The 20,066-nt window shown below is 42.4% G+C and overlaps 1 protein-coding gene and 1 long non-coding RNA gene across 2 annotated transcripts; one reads left to right on the top strand and one right to left on the bottom strand.

Moving 5' to 3' along the window:
* Positions 1–8,737: 8,737 nt before the first annotated feature.
* Positions 8,738–14,527, top strand: LOC127556985 (probable E3 ubiquitin-protein ligase TRIML1). Its single transcript, XM_051990488.1, has 2 exons — positions 8,738–9,829; positions 14,501–14,527. Exons 1-2 carry the CDS (start codon positions 8,738–8,740, stop codon positions 14,525–14,527), a joined length of 1,119 nt encoding a protein of 372 aa, XP_051846448.1.
* Positions 14,528–14,908: 381 nt separating this feature from the next.
* LOC127552874 (uncharacterized) lies at positions 14,909–19,951 on the bottom strand. The gene is made up of 2 exons (XR_007951600.1): positions 19,855–19,951; positions 14,909–15,710 (listed from the first exon to the last, which is right to left on the bottom strand). It is a non-coding gene; the product is annotated as an uncharacterized LOC127552874 (long non-coding RNA).
* Positions 19,952–20,066: the final 115 nt, after the last annotated feature.

Here is a 20,066-nt window from a genome sequence, read left to right on the forward strand (position 1 = left end):
CCATGATAACTTGAGCCAAGTGTGCATCACTTGTTGTCTCGGGTGTTTGAAAGAGCCCTCCCAGTGGAGCTTGTACCTCTCAGGCTCCCCCCTCTACACAACCCTCTGGGAAAGCCCAATTCAGGGTCAGAGACCCTCATTCGAATCCTGCCTCTGCCACGTACTGCAAACGGAAGCAAAAAACAACTTTCCTGAATCTCATTTTCCTTATCTGTAAATGAAGGCTTTGAACTAAATGATTTCCAGTTCCTCTTCCAGCTCTCTATCTGTCCGATACGGAGCCTTCCCACGAAGCTCTAACAAAGACAAACTGTTTCTTGAGGGAGCTTACCTCTTACGGACAGGTCTAATTCTTGGGGGATTTTTCCCTAATTGTAGCTCTGCAATTTCCACCTACTTATTGCTTCCACTTCCCTGGGGTCCGAGCAAGGGGAGGGGTCTCACAGCAGTAACTGACATTATTACGGTGCTTTCCAACAGTGCTGTGATGTAAGCATTTCAGGTATCCCCACTAGCCTTAGGTAAGCAAACCAAGGCTCAGCTTATGTTGTGTCCATGGCCCATATAGTAGGAAGTGGATTCGGGATATTTTTGGCCCAGACCCTTCACCTTGATCACCTTTCATTAACCCATTTTTATTGGCTACTACCGAGCCTCCTACAATAGGCATTCAAGCCACTAATAGCAGAGAAGACCGGAGAAAATGGATGGTTTATCTGGATCCTACTCAAATGCACCATCCTTGCCACTTCTGTAAGAGATTCGCTCCATTGGAGATAACCTTGACCTTCATAAAATGGAGATGATTAAAAAGGACTATCATTAGCTCTCTTCACCCCTGACAGCCTAATAGGCTAATACTAATTTGTGGACTTTGGTTTCTCAATCCAAGTCCGAATGGAGCCAGCCTGACAAAATCTCACTCCAGTAAATTGGGTCCGATCAATTAGAGACCCAGGGTGCCTTAAACTCACAGCAATGACTTTGATGAACCCCAGGTATCACCCCCATCCTGAACTAGAGTAATGAAAGTTGTACGTCCTTAAAACGGTTTTCCACTCTGACAAAAATCAGTCTCCACTAACATTTTTTCCTTGTCTGTGAATTATTTTCAATAAGTCGTGGATGTATAATTACTGGGAAATAGTATATAAAAACACTACCAATAGAGTAGTCTGAGGAGCTGGGGTCCAAGTGTTACAACCTTTGGGTAAGAGGAAAGAAACTGGTCTGGAATCAGCAGACCTGGACCCAGCTGTTTACTGCTGGTGTGATATTGTGTCTCAGCTTTCTATGTAAAAATGAGGAGTGGGCTAGGGTGGCTGCCAGGGTCCTTTTCTAACTTTAAATCCATGATCCTATACAAAGTCAGCAGGTCTCTTAAAAAAAAGTATACAATTGAATGACCAGGCAGCTGGCTCTACAGTCTATCACACTGATCTGCATTAAATTGCCTATCCACCCAAGCTACAGAGCCAGATAATCAAGAATTACTTGTTGCACAGACACAGACTTAAATGAACAAAGAAACACTTCTTACTCTCCATCATAAACACAAAGCAGAAGGAAACCCTGCTAGGTTTGAGAATGTCCCAGGGAATATGAGGTCTATGTAGACTTGGAAAATGGAGGGACAACCTGAGGTTCCCAACTGGGGAAAGGCAACCAAGAGCAGGGAGTTACATAGAAGGAAAGACCCGTGGGGCTCCAGAAGATGTCTGACTGGGGCATTCCAGGCACGAGAGGGGAGGAACAAGGGCAGACGGCCATCTTTACCTCTGCTGCCCAAGAGCTGCCCTCGGCTGCTGTCAGGGAGTCTAGCCATGTCTTTCTTGGAAATAATTTAAAACATGTAAAAAAAAAAAAAAATCAATCTGTATGATGCACGATGGACTGGAGAGGAGCCTTCCAGTTAACAGCTAGGACAGGAGGGCTGAATGAATACAAGATGGCCATTTCTTCTCAGGTAAATGGACCCCAACTACTGTCGGCTCTCCAAAACGAGTTAGCCCGTTTGACTTGCAGTCTGTGTTCGTAACATCATCTTGGGACGAGTCATTTTTGCTCATTTGGAAGATGGTGGCAACATCTGCCTGGCTTCCTTCAGTTCTTGGAGGAGTCCGATAAAACAATGTGTGTTCGGTACTTCAAAGGAATAAGACTCAAATGAGGAAACTCGGGAAGTGCTTTGCAAGCCTCGAAGCTCCTCCTAAGTCCTAGCATTACATAAATAGAATTTCAGGACCTCTGGGGTCGGAAGGTATCTCTAGGGGCCATCTGGAACCAGATCCCCTTCATTTTTGCTAATGCTGGAAGCAGTGACTTGTTCAACATTACGCAGACAGAGGTAGTAGATGGCGCAGTGGATAGAGCACTGGCCCTGAAGTCAGGAGGACCTGAGTTCAAATACAGCCCCAGACACTTAACACTTCCTGGCTGTGGGACCCTGGGTGAGTCACTTATCCCCAGTTGCCTCGTCTCCCCTCCTCGGAAAAAATTAGCCGTGCTGATGTGCCTCCCACTACGTGTCATTGTTCTGGTTAGAAATGGGCCTTGCCCATTAGTGTTAATGTGACCTAGAATATGTAGCGTCAGCTGACTGAATCACCCCACTCATCGGCCCTTTCCTTTCACTTAAATCAGCAAGACCCGGTACACAAAGACAGAGGTGGGGCCGGCCCTTCCCTCAGGGAGCTCACATTCCCTCAGTCTCTCCTGGCTCGGCCCATTTCCCCAAGAACCGCCTCTCCTGACCCTCCAGGCGAGACGTCCCGGCTCTTCCATTTCCTGGCCATCCTTGAAAAATTGTCTCTAAAAGTGTCTTCCCTGCTCAGGCACTTGTTAGCCCCACTTGGTCAAACCCTCAGGAACCCTAAAGCAAAGTCCATCCCTTCCCGGCTCCTCCCTACGAATACGCTGCCAGAGGGTCACACATTCGGGCAAACTGGGGCTACTACGAATGCACACGCTCTATTCAGCGGGTCCTCCCGCGGTGGGCCAGACTCTGTTCTTTTTTTTGTTTTGTTTTGTTGTTTTTATTATAACCTTTTATTTACAAGATATATACATGGACAATTCTTCAGCATTGACAATTGCAAGACCTTTTGTTCCAACTTTTCCCCTCCTTCCCCCACATGGCAGGTAGACCAATACATGTTAAATGTGTTAAAGTAGAAATTAAATACAATATATGTATACATCAGACTCTGTTCTTCCCTAACTTTGTACCGTGTTCTGGCTCCTCAGCCAGTCCCAGCAGAGGACCAGGCCTCCCATGTGACCGGGAAAACCCGCTCCATGTCTCAGCATCCCCCCCTCACTGCCCACCTCCTGGGCCATCTCCAAGGCCAGACCCCCTCCTTAGGCCCTTAATTCCATCCCTCCTCCGGGAATCTTCTCACCACTGGCAGCATGGCCACTTTCTACCATCCTTTAAAAAAATACAAATAAAAAAAATCTTCACTTGGCTGCCTCCTCTTCAGCTTGTCATCCTGTAGCTCTCCTCCCTGTAATAGTTACACCCTGGGGGGAAAACTTCCTGTAGTTTTCCTCTTCCTTCCTCCCATGTATTTCTCAGGCATCGGACTCCATCACTGAATCAAAACTGCTCCCTCTCCAGTGCCCTGTCCTGGGGCTCCCACGCCCGTCCCACAGACTCTTCCCCCTCATCTAGGTGCTGTTTAGTTCAGGCTCTTAGCCCCCCACTCCCCTGTACAACAGTCGCCACCTTCGTCTTCCTGCTCACAAACTCTTCCTTCTCCATCCTCCACACAGCTGCCAAAAGAGATTCCTAAAGCGTGCTTCCAACAGTATCAGCCTCCTATTCCAGGATCTTCAGCGGCTCCTCCGTCTAGTATTTAAAGACTTTCACAGTCTGGCTCCATCCTACTTTTCTAGACTGATGACGAATTACATTCCCTCACATACTTGACATATACTATCCAAATTTAACTATTTGCTGTTCCCCAAATTTGACATCCAAATTCCCAGACTGTCCATCATGCTTGGAATACAGTCCCTTCTAAAATTTCCAAGATCAGTTTGTGTACCATCTACAGGAAACCTTTTCTTATTCCTCCTGGTCACTATAATTCTTAAAGTTTGATGTGATTTCCCACTGCAAAGTAAGCTTTATTTAAAATTTTTTTTAATTTACTTTTTAAAATTTTAATTTTTAAAATGTTTAAATTTAAATTTAATTTAATTTTTAATTTTAATTTACTTCACATAGTAATCATTTACTATTTTATTCTTAAAGTTTAACATTATTTCCTGAATATAAACTGCTTGCATTTTTGTTTTTCTTCCCAGATTATTTACATCTTCTGAATTCAATTCTCCCTGTGCAACAAGAAAACTGTTTGGTTCTGCACACATATATTGTATCTAGGATATAATGTAACCTACTCAACATGTAAAGGACTGCTTGCCATCTGGGGGAGGGGGTGGAGGGAGGGAGGGGGAAAATCGGAACAGAAGTGAGTGCAAGGGATAATGCTGTAAAAAATTACCCTGGCATGGGTTCTATCAATAAAAAGTTATTTTAAAAAAATTAAATAAAAAAAACAACATTATTTCCCATTGCAAAGTAAGCTCTAATTTTTTTATTTTTATTTTAGTCTTTGAGTCTATTTCATATAGTAATTATTTAATAGATGCTCACTGAATTGACAGGAAATCTAATGTTTCTTGTTTAAGCTGTAACCTTTTTCCTATCCCTCTCTACCCTCTCTCATTTGGCAATTTTGTTCACTCCTAAAGCTTCAACCATGACCTCTAATCAGATAACTCCTATTTGTCCCTGTGTCTCTTGGAATCTCCAAGGTAAGTTTGTATACCACTTACAGGAAACCTTTTCTTATTCCTCTTAGTATTATTCTCCTCAAAGTTTCACATTATTTCCCACTGCAAAGTGAGCTCTATTTTTTTTTTAAATTTCAGTCTTTGAGTCTACTTCAAAAATGCTTATTGTGTTGACAGGAAATCTAAAGCTCTACCTCTTTTCCTATCCTTGGCAATTTTATTTACTCCTGAAGCTTCAACCATGACCTCAAATCGGATACCTCCTAAAGCTTCGTCTCCAACACTAGCTCTCTTCCTAGTTCCAGACATCTCCAGTTGCTCCCAGGTCACCTTAATTGGATTATCAACAGCACTTCATACTCAGTCTTACATCTTTGAGCTTATTATTATCTTCATCCCAGAAGCCATTCCTCCTTTTGGCTTCCCCAGTTACTCCCCAGGACCATCACTTAATGACAGTCAGAACCTACTTAGGCCCTGGACTTCTTTCACATGTCCTCTCTAAGCAGTTGCTAAATCCCTGAATCTGCCTGCTCAGTCTTACCCGATTTCAGGCCCCTTCACCGAGTGTCTCTCTGAGCTTTTGGAAGACTCAGACAGGTTTTCACACTTGTACATTCCCTATCCAAACCAAACTACCTTCCCCATTAAATTGATCATTTTACACTTTTACTTATAAAGCCTCCTAATAACTCCCTCTGGCTGCAGAGGAGCTTTCCTGCCACATTGCCTGGCATTTGAGGCAATCTGGTAGCCCCTTTCTTTTACATCCTGATTTCATCAGTTCCCTCGCCATACCCTGTGCTCCAGCCAAACTGGACTACTTATCATTTCCTATGGACTGGCTAATTTCCCACCCCCTGCCTTTGCTTATGTTGAGGTTCAAAAAGAGCCCTCAGAAGGACAGAGGTTGCAGACTGGTGTCCAAAGGTATTTCAAAAGAATTTGCAAGCTTGAACCCATCTCCAAGTCAAGGGACAAAATTTATTGTAATTGTAACGCTAATCGAAGCAGGCTAAGATCTAAAAGAATTTAGCAAGGAACCAAGAGAAAGAAGATAGATTTATAGGACCAAGTTAGATCAGAGCTTCATGTTACTTATTCTGAAAATCTCTAATTTGGAGAGGAAGTAATAATCTGGGGGTAGGAAGAGCAGTCGTTTTTATGAAAATCAGCATCTCAGTTCTCCTCCAATTCCTCATACATAGCCTGATGTGTTGAAACAATTGTTTAGATATTTGGGGACCATTTATTTGAAAAAAAATTTTTTTAATTAGAAAAACTGTACAATTAATTTTTTTTTTCCTTTAAAAGAATAGAGCCTCTGAATCCAATTCTCCCTATGCAACAAGAGAACTGTTCGGTTCTGCAAACATATATTGTATCTAGGATATACTGCAACATATCCAACATATAAAGGACTGCTTGCCATCTAGGGGAGGGGGGTGGAGGGAGGGAGGGGAAAAAAAAATCGGAAAAGAAACGAGTGCAAGGGATAATGTTGTCAATATAAAGTAATCATTAAATAAAAAATAAAAATTAAAAAAAAATAAAAGAATAGAGCCAACATAATTTGCAGTAGAAAAACATTAAAAAACATTCTTATTAGAAACAGATATAAAACAAGAAAAATAAATGAGCAAGGATGTCAGTTACCCTAGGGAGGGGAAACTAAAGAAGCTGGTCTTACACTTTCTGACTTTAAAACATTGCAAAATAGTTATCATCAAAACCGTGTCATACCAGGTATAAATTTAAGAAATAGATGAATGGAACCAAATACACGTATATAAAAGATTAGTGTTTGACAAACCTATAGAGGTATGGAATATAGAGGAAAGGAATCATGTAACAAATGCGCTTGGGAAAATTGGTCAATAATTTGATGGGAAAGATTTAAACTTCCTTCTCAAAACATATATCAGTGAATTCTAACTAGAAAGATGCTTTACATATTAAAAATGTAATTATGAAAAATAAAAGAAAAAACAAAAATAGGTTTATTCCAGTTATACAAGGGAGATGACCTGTGGTGATCTTCTTTTAAAATAAGTAGAATAGTTCTCTCTGGGGGAAAGAGCAGGTTTCTCGGGGGAGGTTTTCTTGGAGGCAGCCTTAGTATCAGTTCAGATCAATAATTACCCTAAATGCAGCCAGCTGGTAAAAATACAAACGTTTATTTCTCCTTTCAAGTCTTGTCTCTTTCCTTGGGCCCGGACAGCTAGATTCTCAGAGACCTATCTTTCTGCTTGGTTCCAAGAGCTCCCTCCCAATGTCTCCAAATCCAAAGGTTTGTCCTTCAGCCTCTGCATCTGCTTTCTTCAGCCTCCAGCCAGCACCAAAGTGAAAGTTGGAATGAATGTGACTCCATCTCCGAGAGTGGGCTTGTGGGCTTCCTCCCTGAATGCTCCTCTCCCACCCCTGGCAATGTTCCGAAGTAACTCTCTCCTGGCTCTAGCTCAACTCTGACTCGTGGCTTCTGCTGACTTGATGCTCCACTCTCTGTGTAATTTGGCTGAATTCTCCCTGAGAGCCTCAGTCTGTATCTTATATATTACAGAGAGGAATTATAGCATACAAGAGAGAGGGATTATGAGTTTTCTCCCATAGTGCTCTCTGGCCCTAAGAGCTTCAAGGGAGGTGTGAATTCAGATATCTCATGGGATACAAGAGAGAGGGATTATGAGTTTTTTCCCATAGTGCTCTCTGGCCCTAAGAGCTTCAAGGGAGGTGTGAATTCAGATATCTCATGGGATACAAGAGAGAGGGATTATGAGTTTTTTCCCATAGTGCTTTCTGGCTCTAACAGCTTCAAGGGAGGTGTGAATTCAGATATCTCATGGGATACAAGAGAGAGGGATTATGAGTTTTTTCCCATAGTGCTTTCTGGCTCTAACAGCTTCAAGGGAGGTGTGAATTCAGATATCTCATGGGATACAAGAGAGAGGGATTATGAGTTTTCTCCCATAGTGCTTTCTGGCTCTAACAGCTTCAAGGGAGGTGTGAATTCAGATATCTCATGGGATACAAGAGAGAGGGATTATGAGTTTTCTCCCATAGTGCTCTCTGGCCCTAAGAGCTTCAAGGGAGGTGTGAATTCAGATATCTCATACTAAACCCTGAAATTTCCCAAATGTGTGAACTCCATTGAGTAAGGTGCCAACACAAGCATTGTATCAATTAGTTCTACTTAGCACCTTGTTTCAGGTTCTGGCCCAAAACCTCAACTCTAATGAGTTAGCAGTTTGTAAAGATTCCAACATCTCCCCCTTTCTTTTGTGTTAGAACATAGGGTGGTCATGACCTCCCTGACTTCTCAAGGAGGTGAGAACCCCACAAAAAAGGTGATCACACCTTCCCTGACACCTCAGGAAGGGAGATGAAAACACCAAAGGAAATAGGAAGTCATCAGATTAGTGGGTTTCTGAAGGGGCTCACTTGAAACAGGTACACATAAATCCATCAATATGAGACAGAACTTTGAAACAGATAGACATGGTATACGTAAATCCATCAATATGGGAAACATTACACATAATTTACATAAGCACATAGCACTATAACACAGGCTAGTAGTAATGTAACAAATAACAAGAATCCACATGAAAATTTATACATGTCCATAAGTCCTAGAAATAGTCCACAAGGATTCCATTGTCCATTAGTTCATGTGCCAGGAAATTTGGAGAGTACAAAGTGCTAAGAGGAAATAATGTTTTCTACCATTAGAAGGAAGGTGAGAACTCAGCCCTAGTGCTTAACCTTCTCCAAAAAAAGGAGTTTTCACCTCTAGGGAATGGAATAAAGGGAGGGGCTAAGCAGAGGAAGGGATATAAAAAGACCTGCAAAATTCAGTGCTGGTATCTTTTGGTGCCAGAGCTCAAGAGCCAGAGCTAGGATCTGCTCCTGAGAAATACATCCAAGAAGGAAGAATATGGATGCCAGAGACTTAATTGAAAATCTCAAGGGACACCTTACTTGCTCCGTCTGCCTGGGTTACTTCTCTGACCCAGTGACAGTCAAATGCGGACATAGTTTTTGCAGAGAGTGTCTTCTCCAGTGCAAGGAGAGAGCCACTGAAATCTTAACCTGCCCAGAGTGCAGAGGAGTCATCAGATGCAAAGACTTGGTGCCCAACAGCCACCTGCAGAGCCTGGCCGTCATTGGCCAAAAGCTCCGACCTCATTTGCTGCAGAGCACGGTGAGCCTGACCACCTGTGATCAACATGGGAAACAAGAGAAGTTCTTCTGTGAGGAGGATCAGAGGCTACTCTGCGGTTCTTGCTCATCAGCCCCAGAGCACAAGGCTCACAAAGTCCTTCCTTGGGAAACCGTTGCCAACAAGTGCAGGGATGAGCTCAAGGAGACACAGACTGTCTTGGGAGAAACAGAGGAGGAGTATGAAATTATGTTGGAAAACGCGAGAAAGAGAAAGCTATGGTGTAAGGAGAATGTATCCACGTTGAAACATTCAGTAATGTGTGAATATGAGAAAATTCACCAGTTCTTATGGGATGAAGAATATGAGCACTTGGAAAGGATACAACACGAATCCAGAGACGGCCTGGCTAAAATGGAGGAGAACATGGACGAGCTGAGCCAACAAATCCAGAATCTGCAAGAAATGATGTTAGAAGTACAGAATAATTTGAACAAGGCACCTTTGGAAATGCTCCGGGATATGCAAGGCATTTTGGAAAGGAATGATGAGCTTCTACTTCAAGAACCTGAGCTTGTTTCACCTTCCCTGAGCAGCTGCTCCATCACATGCTTGAGAGAAGTGCTCCTGAAGTTCTGGAGTGACATAACTCTTGATCCCGAATCAGCCAATCCTCATCTCATGCTTTCTCAAGATTTGAAGAGGGTCCAGTATGGAAGTGTCCATCAGGACTTGCCTGACAACAAAGACAGAAATGACTGTGTTCTTGCTGTTTTGGGGATCCAGACTTTTACCTCAGGAAAACATTATTGGGAGGTTGAGGTGGAAAATAAGACAGAGTGGGAATTGGGTGTCTGCGAAGATTCAGTCAGGGGAAAGGGAAAACTGTCCTCATCTGAGCATGAAATGACCCTAGCAAGCTTCCCATGTGGAAATAGTTTCTCTCTGTTAAATTCACAAAATGGTTTTCAGGTGAAGCAGCCTGTGCTCAAAGTGGGAATTTTCCTTGATTGTGAAAATAAATATATAGCGTTTTATGATGTCAGAGACAGAAGCCTTATCCACATTGTCTCAGACATAGCTTTTGAAGGGCCTCTTTGCCCTTACTTCTCTTTTGTCATTCTTAATGAAGACAGTAGTCCTGGATCACTTATTATCTGTCCCATTGGGGATCAGTAAAGAGCTGTCAATGATGATAATTGTTTTTTTTTTTAAATTTAATTTTATTTAATAATAACTTTGTATTGACAGAATCCATGCCAGGGTAATTTTTTACAACATTATCCCTTGCACTCGTTTATGTTTCGTTTTTTTCCCCTCCCTCCCTCCACCCCCCCCCCCCAAGATGGCAAGCAGTCCTATATATGTTAAATATGTTGCAGTATAATGATGATAATTGTTAAGGGTAACTTTTAGTACATTAAGTGAATGTGATAATGCAAATTGCTTTCTATTATTGTAAACTTTTTTTGAAATTGTCAATAAAGTGAAGTATGTTTATTAAAACCAATGAGATAAAGGCTTTTTAAAAAATATTTGTTATAAAAAAAGACCATGGGGCCTAACTTGCAAGCTCTTAAATTGGAGATCAGCTGGAAAGGGAGAAAGAAAAGCAACTGTAGAGAACTGAAAGAAGAACAAAAAGGGAAACAATGATTTTCAAGTAGAGAAGTATGAAGAGGTAAGTTTACAATGTTAAATAAATTACTAAATGAGCAAACGAAGAAACAAAATAAACAAGTAAAAGAGAAAATAGTTCTCTTGGATGAAGTCCTAGGGAGATGAGTTTGGAAACCTGTTTCTCTGAATGAAATACAAAATAGAATACCAGAGTAGCCTCAAGGAATTTCTATTGAATCAGGAAATATAGGAAATCTATTGAAATAAAGGCATTATGAATGATTTTAGTAAATAGGTCCTCAACAGAGAAGTAGAAAGTAAGAAATTATATTTGATATTTTCTCAAATGTGTTTTGATTATTACCTTTCCTTTTTATATATTTTGTTTTACCCCCCGTAGATCTTGCTCTACTTCTTCTCACAGCTACCTTGCCAAAGAAGACATTCTAAAGACTATGTTGATATTGTCACTATCTCCAATTAAAGAATCCTATTATTTCTACCTAATCTCTACTGGTTTGATGGACAAGAGAACTCTGATTTAATTTGCTTTGGTGTGAACACCATTTGTGAATATTGAAAGTCAGTAATTCTGAAAATGGAAAATACTAAAAATTCTGTTCCCTTGAAGATGACTGGGTTTTAGGCATTCTCACCTTTTCAGAAAGGAGTAAAAAGAGGAGCTTAAAGGAGAAAGGTGAAAAAAAGATACCAACACTAGGATGAACCTTTTAGATTCAAGGAGATATCATTTTTATCATTACGAATGACCTTCAAGTCATGTGCCACTGATCTTGAACAAGTTTCCACTAGTAAGAGAGAAAGAAAGAGACAGAGGCAAAGAGAGATGGAGACACAGATGCAGATAGACAGAAAAATGACATCTTAGAGACAGAAAGATGAGGGGCATCTCCATTTGCCATATTAAGTACTAAGTATATGTGAACTAGAGAACCATCATTTTGTCAATTCCACTGAGTTAACGGCCTTGTTTCAAGTATATCTCATACTGAATACGTGTGAACTCCATTGAGTAAAGGTGCGAACACAAGCTTTGTATCAATTAGTTCTACTTAGTACCTTGTTTCAGGTTCTGGCCCAAAACATCATCTCTAATGAGTTAGCAGTTTGTAAAGATTCCAACAATGACCTTTTTCAATAATTGAAGGAATGATTAAGGATATGATAAATATTTAGAGAATTATAATTTTAATATAATAAAATATAACAAAAATAGTTTTAAAATTAGGGAAATATTTTCAACAAAAATGTATAAGAAACTCTTAAAATGCAAAATTAACTCATAGTCTATCATGAATAAATGGTTAAAGGATATTGGACAATTTTCAAAAGGGGAAATACAAATTGTTAACTTTTGAAAAATGCTCATTCTCACTAACAAAGATGCAAATAAAAATAAATTTGAAGTGCTTAGCATCAATTTATCTAAAATAGTTAAGAGGAAAAAATAATGCTGGTAGATGGTAGAAAAGAAGGGGGTAGCTTTGTTGCTGGTGGAATTGCAAATTTGTGGAATCTTTATGGGAAAGATATTTGGCAGTACAATGTAACAAAAATACTTGAATCCTTTTACCCAGTAATTCCATTTTTGGGAATATACTTTAAAATTGTTCTTAAAAACAACAAAGCTATGTGTTCAGATTTTTATAGCTGCATATATATATGTAGATGTAGATGTAGATGTAAAAGATTGGAAATAATCAAAATGTGTAGTGATGGGGAAATGGTTTAGTAATAATAACACCTAATATAGCAATTACTGTGTGCCAAGTACTTTGCTTAGGGCTTTATAAATATTATTTCATTTTACCCTCACAACAACTCTTGGTAAGTAGTTATCTCCATTTTACAGAAGATGAAATTAAGGCAGACATTATCCTTGGCCAGGGTCCCCCAGCTAATAAATGCCTGAAGCTGGTTGTCCTGATTCCAGTCTTAGCATTCTCTCCACTGCACCATCTAGCTGGAAAAACCCCAGAAGAACATAAAACCCATGAACCATGGTCATGTAAGAGTTAAAATGAATGAGAACTAATGGATCTTGAGGGATACTTAGAGGCTGTGATTTAAAGGTAGTTTTATTTTTTTAAATGCATTTAGAGGAAATAGTTTAAATGTAAATGGCAACTAAACAATTTAACTGGACATATTTAATGGACATTAAAGGGCTTTCTCAAATTCTCCTTGCATGAGGAATGGTGCCGGTGGAATTCCACCTGCTGTCTCTCACTCTCACAAGTGACCAGCCTATTTTTTCTTCCTATCATGCTTTTCTTGGCGACATCTCCTTTCACCTCCTTTTATTACTGATAGCCAGGATACACAGGGAAGCGATACAAATACACACCACCAAAAATCCATTCCCCCCATGGATAAATGATCAAAAGACAATAAAATGACTCTAAAAAGAATTGCAAAATATTAACAGCCGTCTGAAAGATGGCTCCAAATCACCAAGAAGAAATAAAGCAAAATTGTGCCCATTTGATATTGGCAACATCTAATTAAAAACATAATTCTTAAGTTTCAAGGGGTCAGTGATTTGGGATGATTGTGGGTGACGGGTTCAGTCTGCCCAACCAGATTGGTGGGAGTTACTGGGGGGGCTGTCCCAGGGTCTATCTTTGTATCATGGAACCTTTCCATTCTGTGACCTCACACTTTTCAGTCCCAGTCATACATGTACTTAGGTATTTTCAACTTGGTCAGCCGCTCCTCAGATAAAGGGCACTTGCTCTATTTCCATTTCTTTGCCACTTGCAAAATGAGTTGCCACAAGTGTTTTTATCTATGTGGGTCCTTTGGGATACAGACTAAGGGGGAGCATCTCAGAGGCAGAGTTTGAACTCGGCTCCTTTTGAGCACAAAGTCAGCCTTCTCTCTCCTTATTCATGGGGAGGAGGAAGAGGAGGAGGAGGAAGAGGAAGGGGAAACAGTTCAGTCCATGGGAGACTATTCCCTCATTTCACTCACATTTCATGGGAAAGTGGCAGATGACCCAAAGCATCCCTTGCACTTGATTTCTCTTCCCTCTGAAGAAACAAGCTGATGCTCACAATGAACTTCATTCTAATAGCAGAAACGGGAACCACGTTTCTTATTGGTATGTTACGTTTGCGTCTCTCTCCCCCAGGTTGTAAGTGCTTTGAAAATTAGTTAAGAAAGGAAGCAGTTTAGCCTTAGCATTCTTCACAGGAAAGCTTGTGTGTGTGTGTGTGTGTGTGTGTGTGTGTGTGTGTGTGTGTGTGTGTATTTTTTTTTTAAATAACTTTTTATTGACAGAACCCATGCCAGGGTAATTTTTTTTTCAGGGTAATTTTTTACAGCATTATCCCTTGCACTCTCTTCTGTTCTGATTTTTCTCCTCCCTCCCTCCCTCCACCTCCTCCCCCAGTCCTATACATGTTAAATATGTCACGGTATATCCTAGATACAATATATGTGTGCAGAACCGAACAGTTCTCTTGTTGCACAGGGAGAATTGGACTCAGAAGGTATAAATAACCCGGAAAGAAAAACAAAAATGTGAATAGTTTATATTCATTTCCCAGTTTTCTTTCTGTCCATCCTTGATCAATTGAAACTGAGTTAACTCTCTTTATCGAAGAGATCCACTGCCATCAGAATACATCCGTTTTTGAGGGATATAATGATCTCCTGGTTCTGCTCATTTCACTTAGCACAGGAGAGCTCATGTTGACCTAAGGGATTTATTTCATACCCAAGAAAACAGGCTGAATGAGGACTCTTTAGTATTAGAGACAGTCCATTCAGAGGGACCAGCTTAGTTCAGCCTAGCCTGGAAGGACACATCTAAGAACAAAAGGAATGGGATTCCCTTCTGATTCTCTGCCCACACTGGTTCCCTTTTCTGTCCTTGTACAACCATCTCAATAGGCCAAAATGGACAAGCTCTGCCGCTAACTGGCTCCCAGAGTGTGCTCTCCCCTGGTATACATGTTGAGGATTTTCCTCCACAGTGAGGAATACTGGGAAGACTTAAATAGAAAAGCATCTATTTATTCAGTTTTGAGGGCCTAAAATGATTTACTCTGGAAGTCTGAATCGGGTTGCTGCTAATGAGCCAGCCGGTGCCGAAACAGGACTCTGAATGCTCTTATTCAGGGCTTTATTGGGAGGGGAAGCTCTGGCTAACACTTAGACTCTAAGCCTGGAAGCCAGGGTTCGAGTCCTGGGCCATCGGTCCCCCATCATGTGGCCCTGAGGAAGTCATTCTCCCTGGGCTGGGAGAGATGAGATGAGGGCATCATGATGCAAGAGTGGTAAGTTCTCTTAGAACCATAGTTCTATATTGTTACTGAACATTGTTCAAGTTTTATTGTCAACGAATATTTGTGTGACTTTACTGCACGTACATTTTAGAATTTCTATTTTCATATAGGAAATAAATAACTGTCCAAAACCTGAAAACAAAAGTGGTAAGTTCTCTTTACAATCTACAAAGCACTTCTCCCTTTCAGCTTTCTGGCTCAGGACCCCCAGACACTGACAGAAAAAATGGCATGACTGTAAGGTTAACAGGATTCTGGACATACAACACTGCACACTGTGTCCAGCTTTCTGGCTCAAGACCCGCAGTAATTGGGCCTGACTCTAAGGTTAATGGGATCCTGGACGTACAACACTGCACACCGTGTCCATCTCCTCTCAAGGAGAGCCAGACTCTCAAGTTAAGGGATTTGCCCACATAGTCCCTGGGACACAAACTTAGGGCCCCTATAATGCCCCCCAGCTTCAGTGGGTCCCACAGTACCATATGACCTTTCTATTCCTGGCTCAACCATTTGGTGAATGAGGGAGATGCCATTTTTCTCTGCTCTTAAGGTACTGTCTCTGTAACATGAAGATCCAGCTTCTAGAACCTTTCTGGTTCTAACATTCTATGGCCCACAGTCTTTTTCTGCCTCTCCCCACAACCCTGTTTTGAGGCGTGTTCAGTGTCTGAGGCTGATTTGGAACTCAGGTTCTCCTTTTTCCAGGGGCAGTGTTTTATCCACTGCACCACCTGGCTGCCTCCATAGGTAGTGTTAAAGGTGGGGAATTGAACACTCTTGATCCTCTTGAAAGAAATCTTGGGGTATCGAGGCTGAAAAAAAAAAAAAGAGAGAAACCCTTGTCACTTCTGGTTCTCCAAAATATCACTGAAAATATGACCCAGAAGTATAGAAATCTATCTTAGTCTTCAGGAAAGTAGGAGGGGAATAGAATACAGGAAAGGGAGAGGGTGATAAAAAGGAGGGCATACTGGGGGAGGGAGTGATCAGCAGCAGAATACTTTTGAAAATAGGGTGAAAGGAGAGAGAGAATAGAATAAATGGGGGGAATACAGTTAGAAATAGTAATTATATTCTTTCTTGTATTCTAATTGTATATTTTTTAAAAAGTAATTTTTACAAAAGAATTTTTAAGCAAGTTTCTCTAATAAGTTCTCATTTATTAAACATAGAAGGAACTGAGTCAAACTTATAAAAAATAAGAACCATACCCTACCTGATAAATAATCAGAACATATGACCTATATCTAAAGGGCTATACATTTATGCTATTCTTTGACTTAACAATACCACTACTAGATATGAATCCTAAAAAATATTTTTTAAAAAGGAAAAGGACTTTTATGTACAAAATTATTTATAGCGGCTCTCTTCTCAGAGTAAAAAAAAAAAAAAGGAAATTGAGAGAATGTTTGTCAATTGGGGAATCTGAATAAATGATGGTATGTGATTATGATGGAATACTATTGTTCTATGGTAAATAATGAGCAGGATGCTCTCAGAAAAAAGCCTGGCAAGTCCTCCACAAATTCAAGCAAAGTGAAATGTACTGTGTAACAGCAATGTTCTGGGATGTTCAGCTGTGAATCACTTTACTATTCTCAGCAGCACAATGCTCCACGACCACTCTGAAGGACGTTGGATGAAAAATCCTATTATACCTAGAGAAAGAACTGATTGTGTCTGAATACAGATTGAAACATTTTCTCTCTCTCTCAACTTTTTCTCAAGGGTTTCTTTTTTAGGATGGGAGATCTACGTTTTCTTTCACAACATGACTTTTATGGAAATGTTTTGCCTAATTTCACATGTGATTTCTTAATGGGGGCTAGGATGGGGATAAGGGAGAGAATCTGGAATTCATAAGTTTTAAAAACAGATTTTTAAAAATTGTTTTAAAACTGGGGAAAAGTATTAAATACATTTATAAAGGAAGGGAAAAAAGAAAATATGACCCAAAAATGGGAACTGGGGTAATGTTACTGGTGAGACAAATATGTAAAACTAAGTCCTTAATATAGAAGGTAGAGAAACACTGGAGATCCTGAGATAAATCAATTTTCCCTCTGCCCAACCTCAAAGAAACAGGAACAGTATGGAAATATAAAATACAAAAAGTATACCCAGCCTTCAAATTCCAACATCAGAAGCTCTTCCCTTAGCGAATATCCCCCTATCCTAACCCAGGCTCCCAAAGGAGCTGGCCATAGTTCTAGTATCACAATCATATTTTCCTGGGTTTAACCCAAGACTTGAACACCTGAAGTGGCTGCCACTCTTGAACCGGGAATCTATTATCACTCTGCTTTTGGGTGAATGGAGGTATCAGGAAGGCTTGAGGATAGACTGGACAAGATCTTTGCATGTCCAAGCTGGGTTAAAAATGGGAAAGCACATGTATCATCACTAACCTCAGTTTGTAACATGGACGACTACAGCTTATTTAATCCAATGTAATCATGTCAGAGACAGAGTCTGACGAGGCATCCTTTGCAAACCTTAGATCCATGGGTAAACATGAGATGTTATTGGGAGGATCTTTAAACAAAACAAAACAAAATGGGATCTGTGATTTCATCTGGCGAGGGAGCAATTTAGAGAGAAAACTCCTTCTTCCTTCTAACGGCCCAGGTAGCCACTGACTCAGCAACGAAGAGCCTCAGGAATCTGACTGGAATCACACAGCCTATTCTACAGTCTATTAATGTGAAAAGGAAGCAGATAGACTGCTGGGAGTTGTGAGACCTGAGTTTTGTGTGCCTTTCAGGAAGACTTGATTTCATCTCCATCTGATGTTTTATGGGATTCTGTTGGGCTTGCATCACCCAGTTAGGTCATCCAAGACATGCCAAAACAGACAGAGCCTGATGAAAAATCTCCCAGCTCTAGCATGGACTTCAGTAGAACTTTAGATGCTTTCCTGGAATACCAGCATCCTGTTACACTTTCCTTTATTTTGCTAAAAGCTGACTGCTTCAGAGCTATTATTTGCTGATTCATACCACCAAAGAAACAAAATCCTGCCCATTCAGCAAACCCATTGTGTCACTTCCCCTTTGGACAGACGGTTCCAGAGTTGGATGGAGACCAAAAACAAATCCTCCCAGGCAGTGGATTCTAGATGGCGCACAAACGGGAGAGTGGTAATCTTGTCTAAAGATATAAGCCCCCAAGAGTAGAACCCAATACGGAGCTATTAACAGTCAGCCAGCCACCTCACGGATACGTGGACACTTGGTGGAAAGCCTTCTAGTCGCAGTCAGAAGCCCGGCCAGGATGGGACCAGCCTGTGAAAGGTACACCCACATCCGCCTTAATCAGCAGAATGGTGAGTTTGGCCGCCTTCCTTGGCTACCGGACTGACCCAGCTGTTCCGTGGGCAGACCACCACACTGGAAGTTACCGTAGTCATCTAGCCCCGCTGACCACAGATGAGGAAACAGAGGTCACAGAGAGAAATTGGACTTGCCCAAAGTTACACAGGAAGTGGTGGAATCATGATCTGAAATTAGGTCCCTGGCTTCCAAACCTTAGCATTCTTTCCTTTTTTATTATTATTATTATTTTTATATAACACAAATAGCGTGTGGAATTCGGGGACTTCTCATTTCTCTGGCTCACTGCCCCCCGCCCAACGTCCCTTCCAAGCACAGGTTCACAAGGCTTAAATTGGAGTTTTATTCACAGTTTAACGGAAACAGAACTTGTTCCCAACACCGTAGGGACTGACTAACAATGACTTCTAGTAAAGCCCCGGCGAGGGCTCCGATCCTAGGCAGCTAAGGGCACACTGGAGAGAGTACCAGGCACGAAGTCCATCTTCCCGAGTTCGAACCCGGGCAAGTCTGCCTCAGTTTCCTCATCTGTACAATAAGCTGAAGAAGGAAATGGCCAATCATTGCGGTGTCTCTGCCAAGAAAACCCGAAATGGGGCCATGAAGGGTCAGCCGTAACTGAAGAACAGAACTTTTAGTAGGTTGTAGTAGGAGCGATGGTTCCATTTTTTCCCCCGCAGAGTATCTGGCCGCCAGCATCCTCTCCCTCCGCCGCCGCTTCCCTTTGGGGGAGGGGCGGGCCCCTGGTTTTGCCCCCAGTCCTTAATCCCACCTGTCCCACGCCACCGTGCGGCATCACGCGCCTCCTCAGCCCGCCGGGCAGCTCTGCTTTTCCCGACACCCACGCTCTGGCACCGCTCCGCGCCGGCTTCTATTACCCGCTTTCCCCAGCAGATGGCGCTCACCCCCTTTCCTGGGGGACCAGTCTGCCGTGGGACCAGCCTCAGGGGGGATTGTTAACTCAAAAAATCCCACTCTCAAACCCTACCCACCCTGTTATTAAACGTCCTTTTACACAAGATCTGCACAGCCCTAAACATCATACAGCGATCTCTGGAAAGGGAGGAGGACACAAGGACCACTCCTTCCTATACCTGCCTGGCTAGGCTCGGCGGCGCGCTAGTAAAAGGTTAACAACCAGCCCCTTCCCCCGGCTACAAAACACACTTTTAACTTAATCCGCACCCTTAACAGGAGCCCCATCACACGTCTGGACGATTAAAACAAGGGAGCTCCCGCGCGCTGATGGGAGATGGGAAAGCTCATGTCCGACGGGCCAGAGCCGCCGCTCACACTGCTCTCCTCGGCTGCCCGGGTCCCCGCCGGCCTCGGGGAACTCCCTCCGCGCGCTCGCCCCCTCTGCCCTGCCTGCTTCCCCACCGGTGGCCGGGCTGAGGTATTCATGCTCCCAAGACTCCGTCCCAGGCCCGGGGGATGCTGGGAGGGGGATTCGCCCTTGAGGGTGTCCCAGATGTAGATTTCCCCATCTGTAAAATGGGGCCAGGAAGCCTTGGAGCCCCCGGCAGGAGACTTGGAAGATGCAGCGAGAGAAAGTAAGTAAAGCTATTCTCAGCCTCGGATTGCGTGCTCCCCAGCCCGGAGGGGGACTACACGCCCTCACCTGCGGAGCGCACCTGACCGCCCTCAGCCCCCAGCCCCAGGCCCCAGCGTGGGCGGAGTAAGGCTCGTCCCGAGCCTAGCGATGGGCGGGGTGAGGGTGGTTCCGGCCCCGGGGTGGGCGGGGTGAGGGTCTCCCTCTTGTCCCAAGGCGCTCCGAGCCCCGCAGCTGCAGATGCACTTCCTCGTCGAGCGCGGGGCGGGGCGAAGGTGGGG

This window comes from Antechinus flavipes, chromosome 3 (genome assembly GCF_016432865.1).
Source record: "Antechinus flavipes isolate AdamAnt ecotype Samford, QLD, Australia chromosome 3, AdamAnt_v2, whole genome shotgun sequence".
Taxonomy (NCBI): Eukaryota; Metazoa; Chordata; class Mammalia; order Dasyuromorphia; family Dasyuridae; genus Antechinus; species Antechinus flavipes.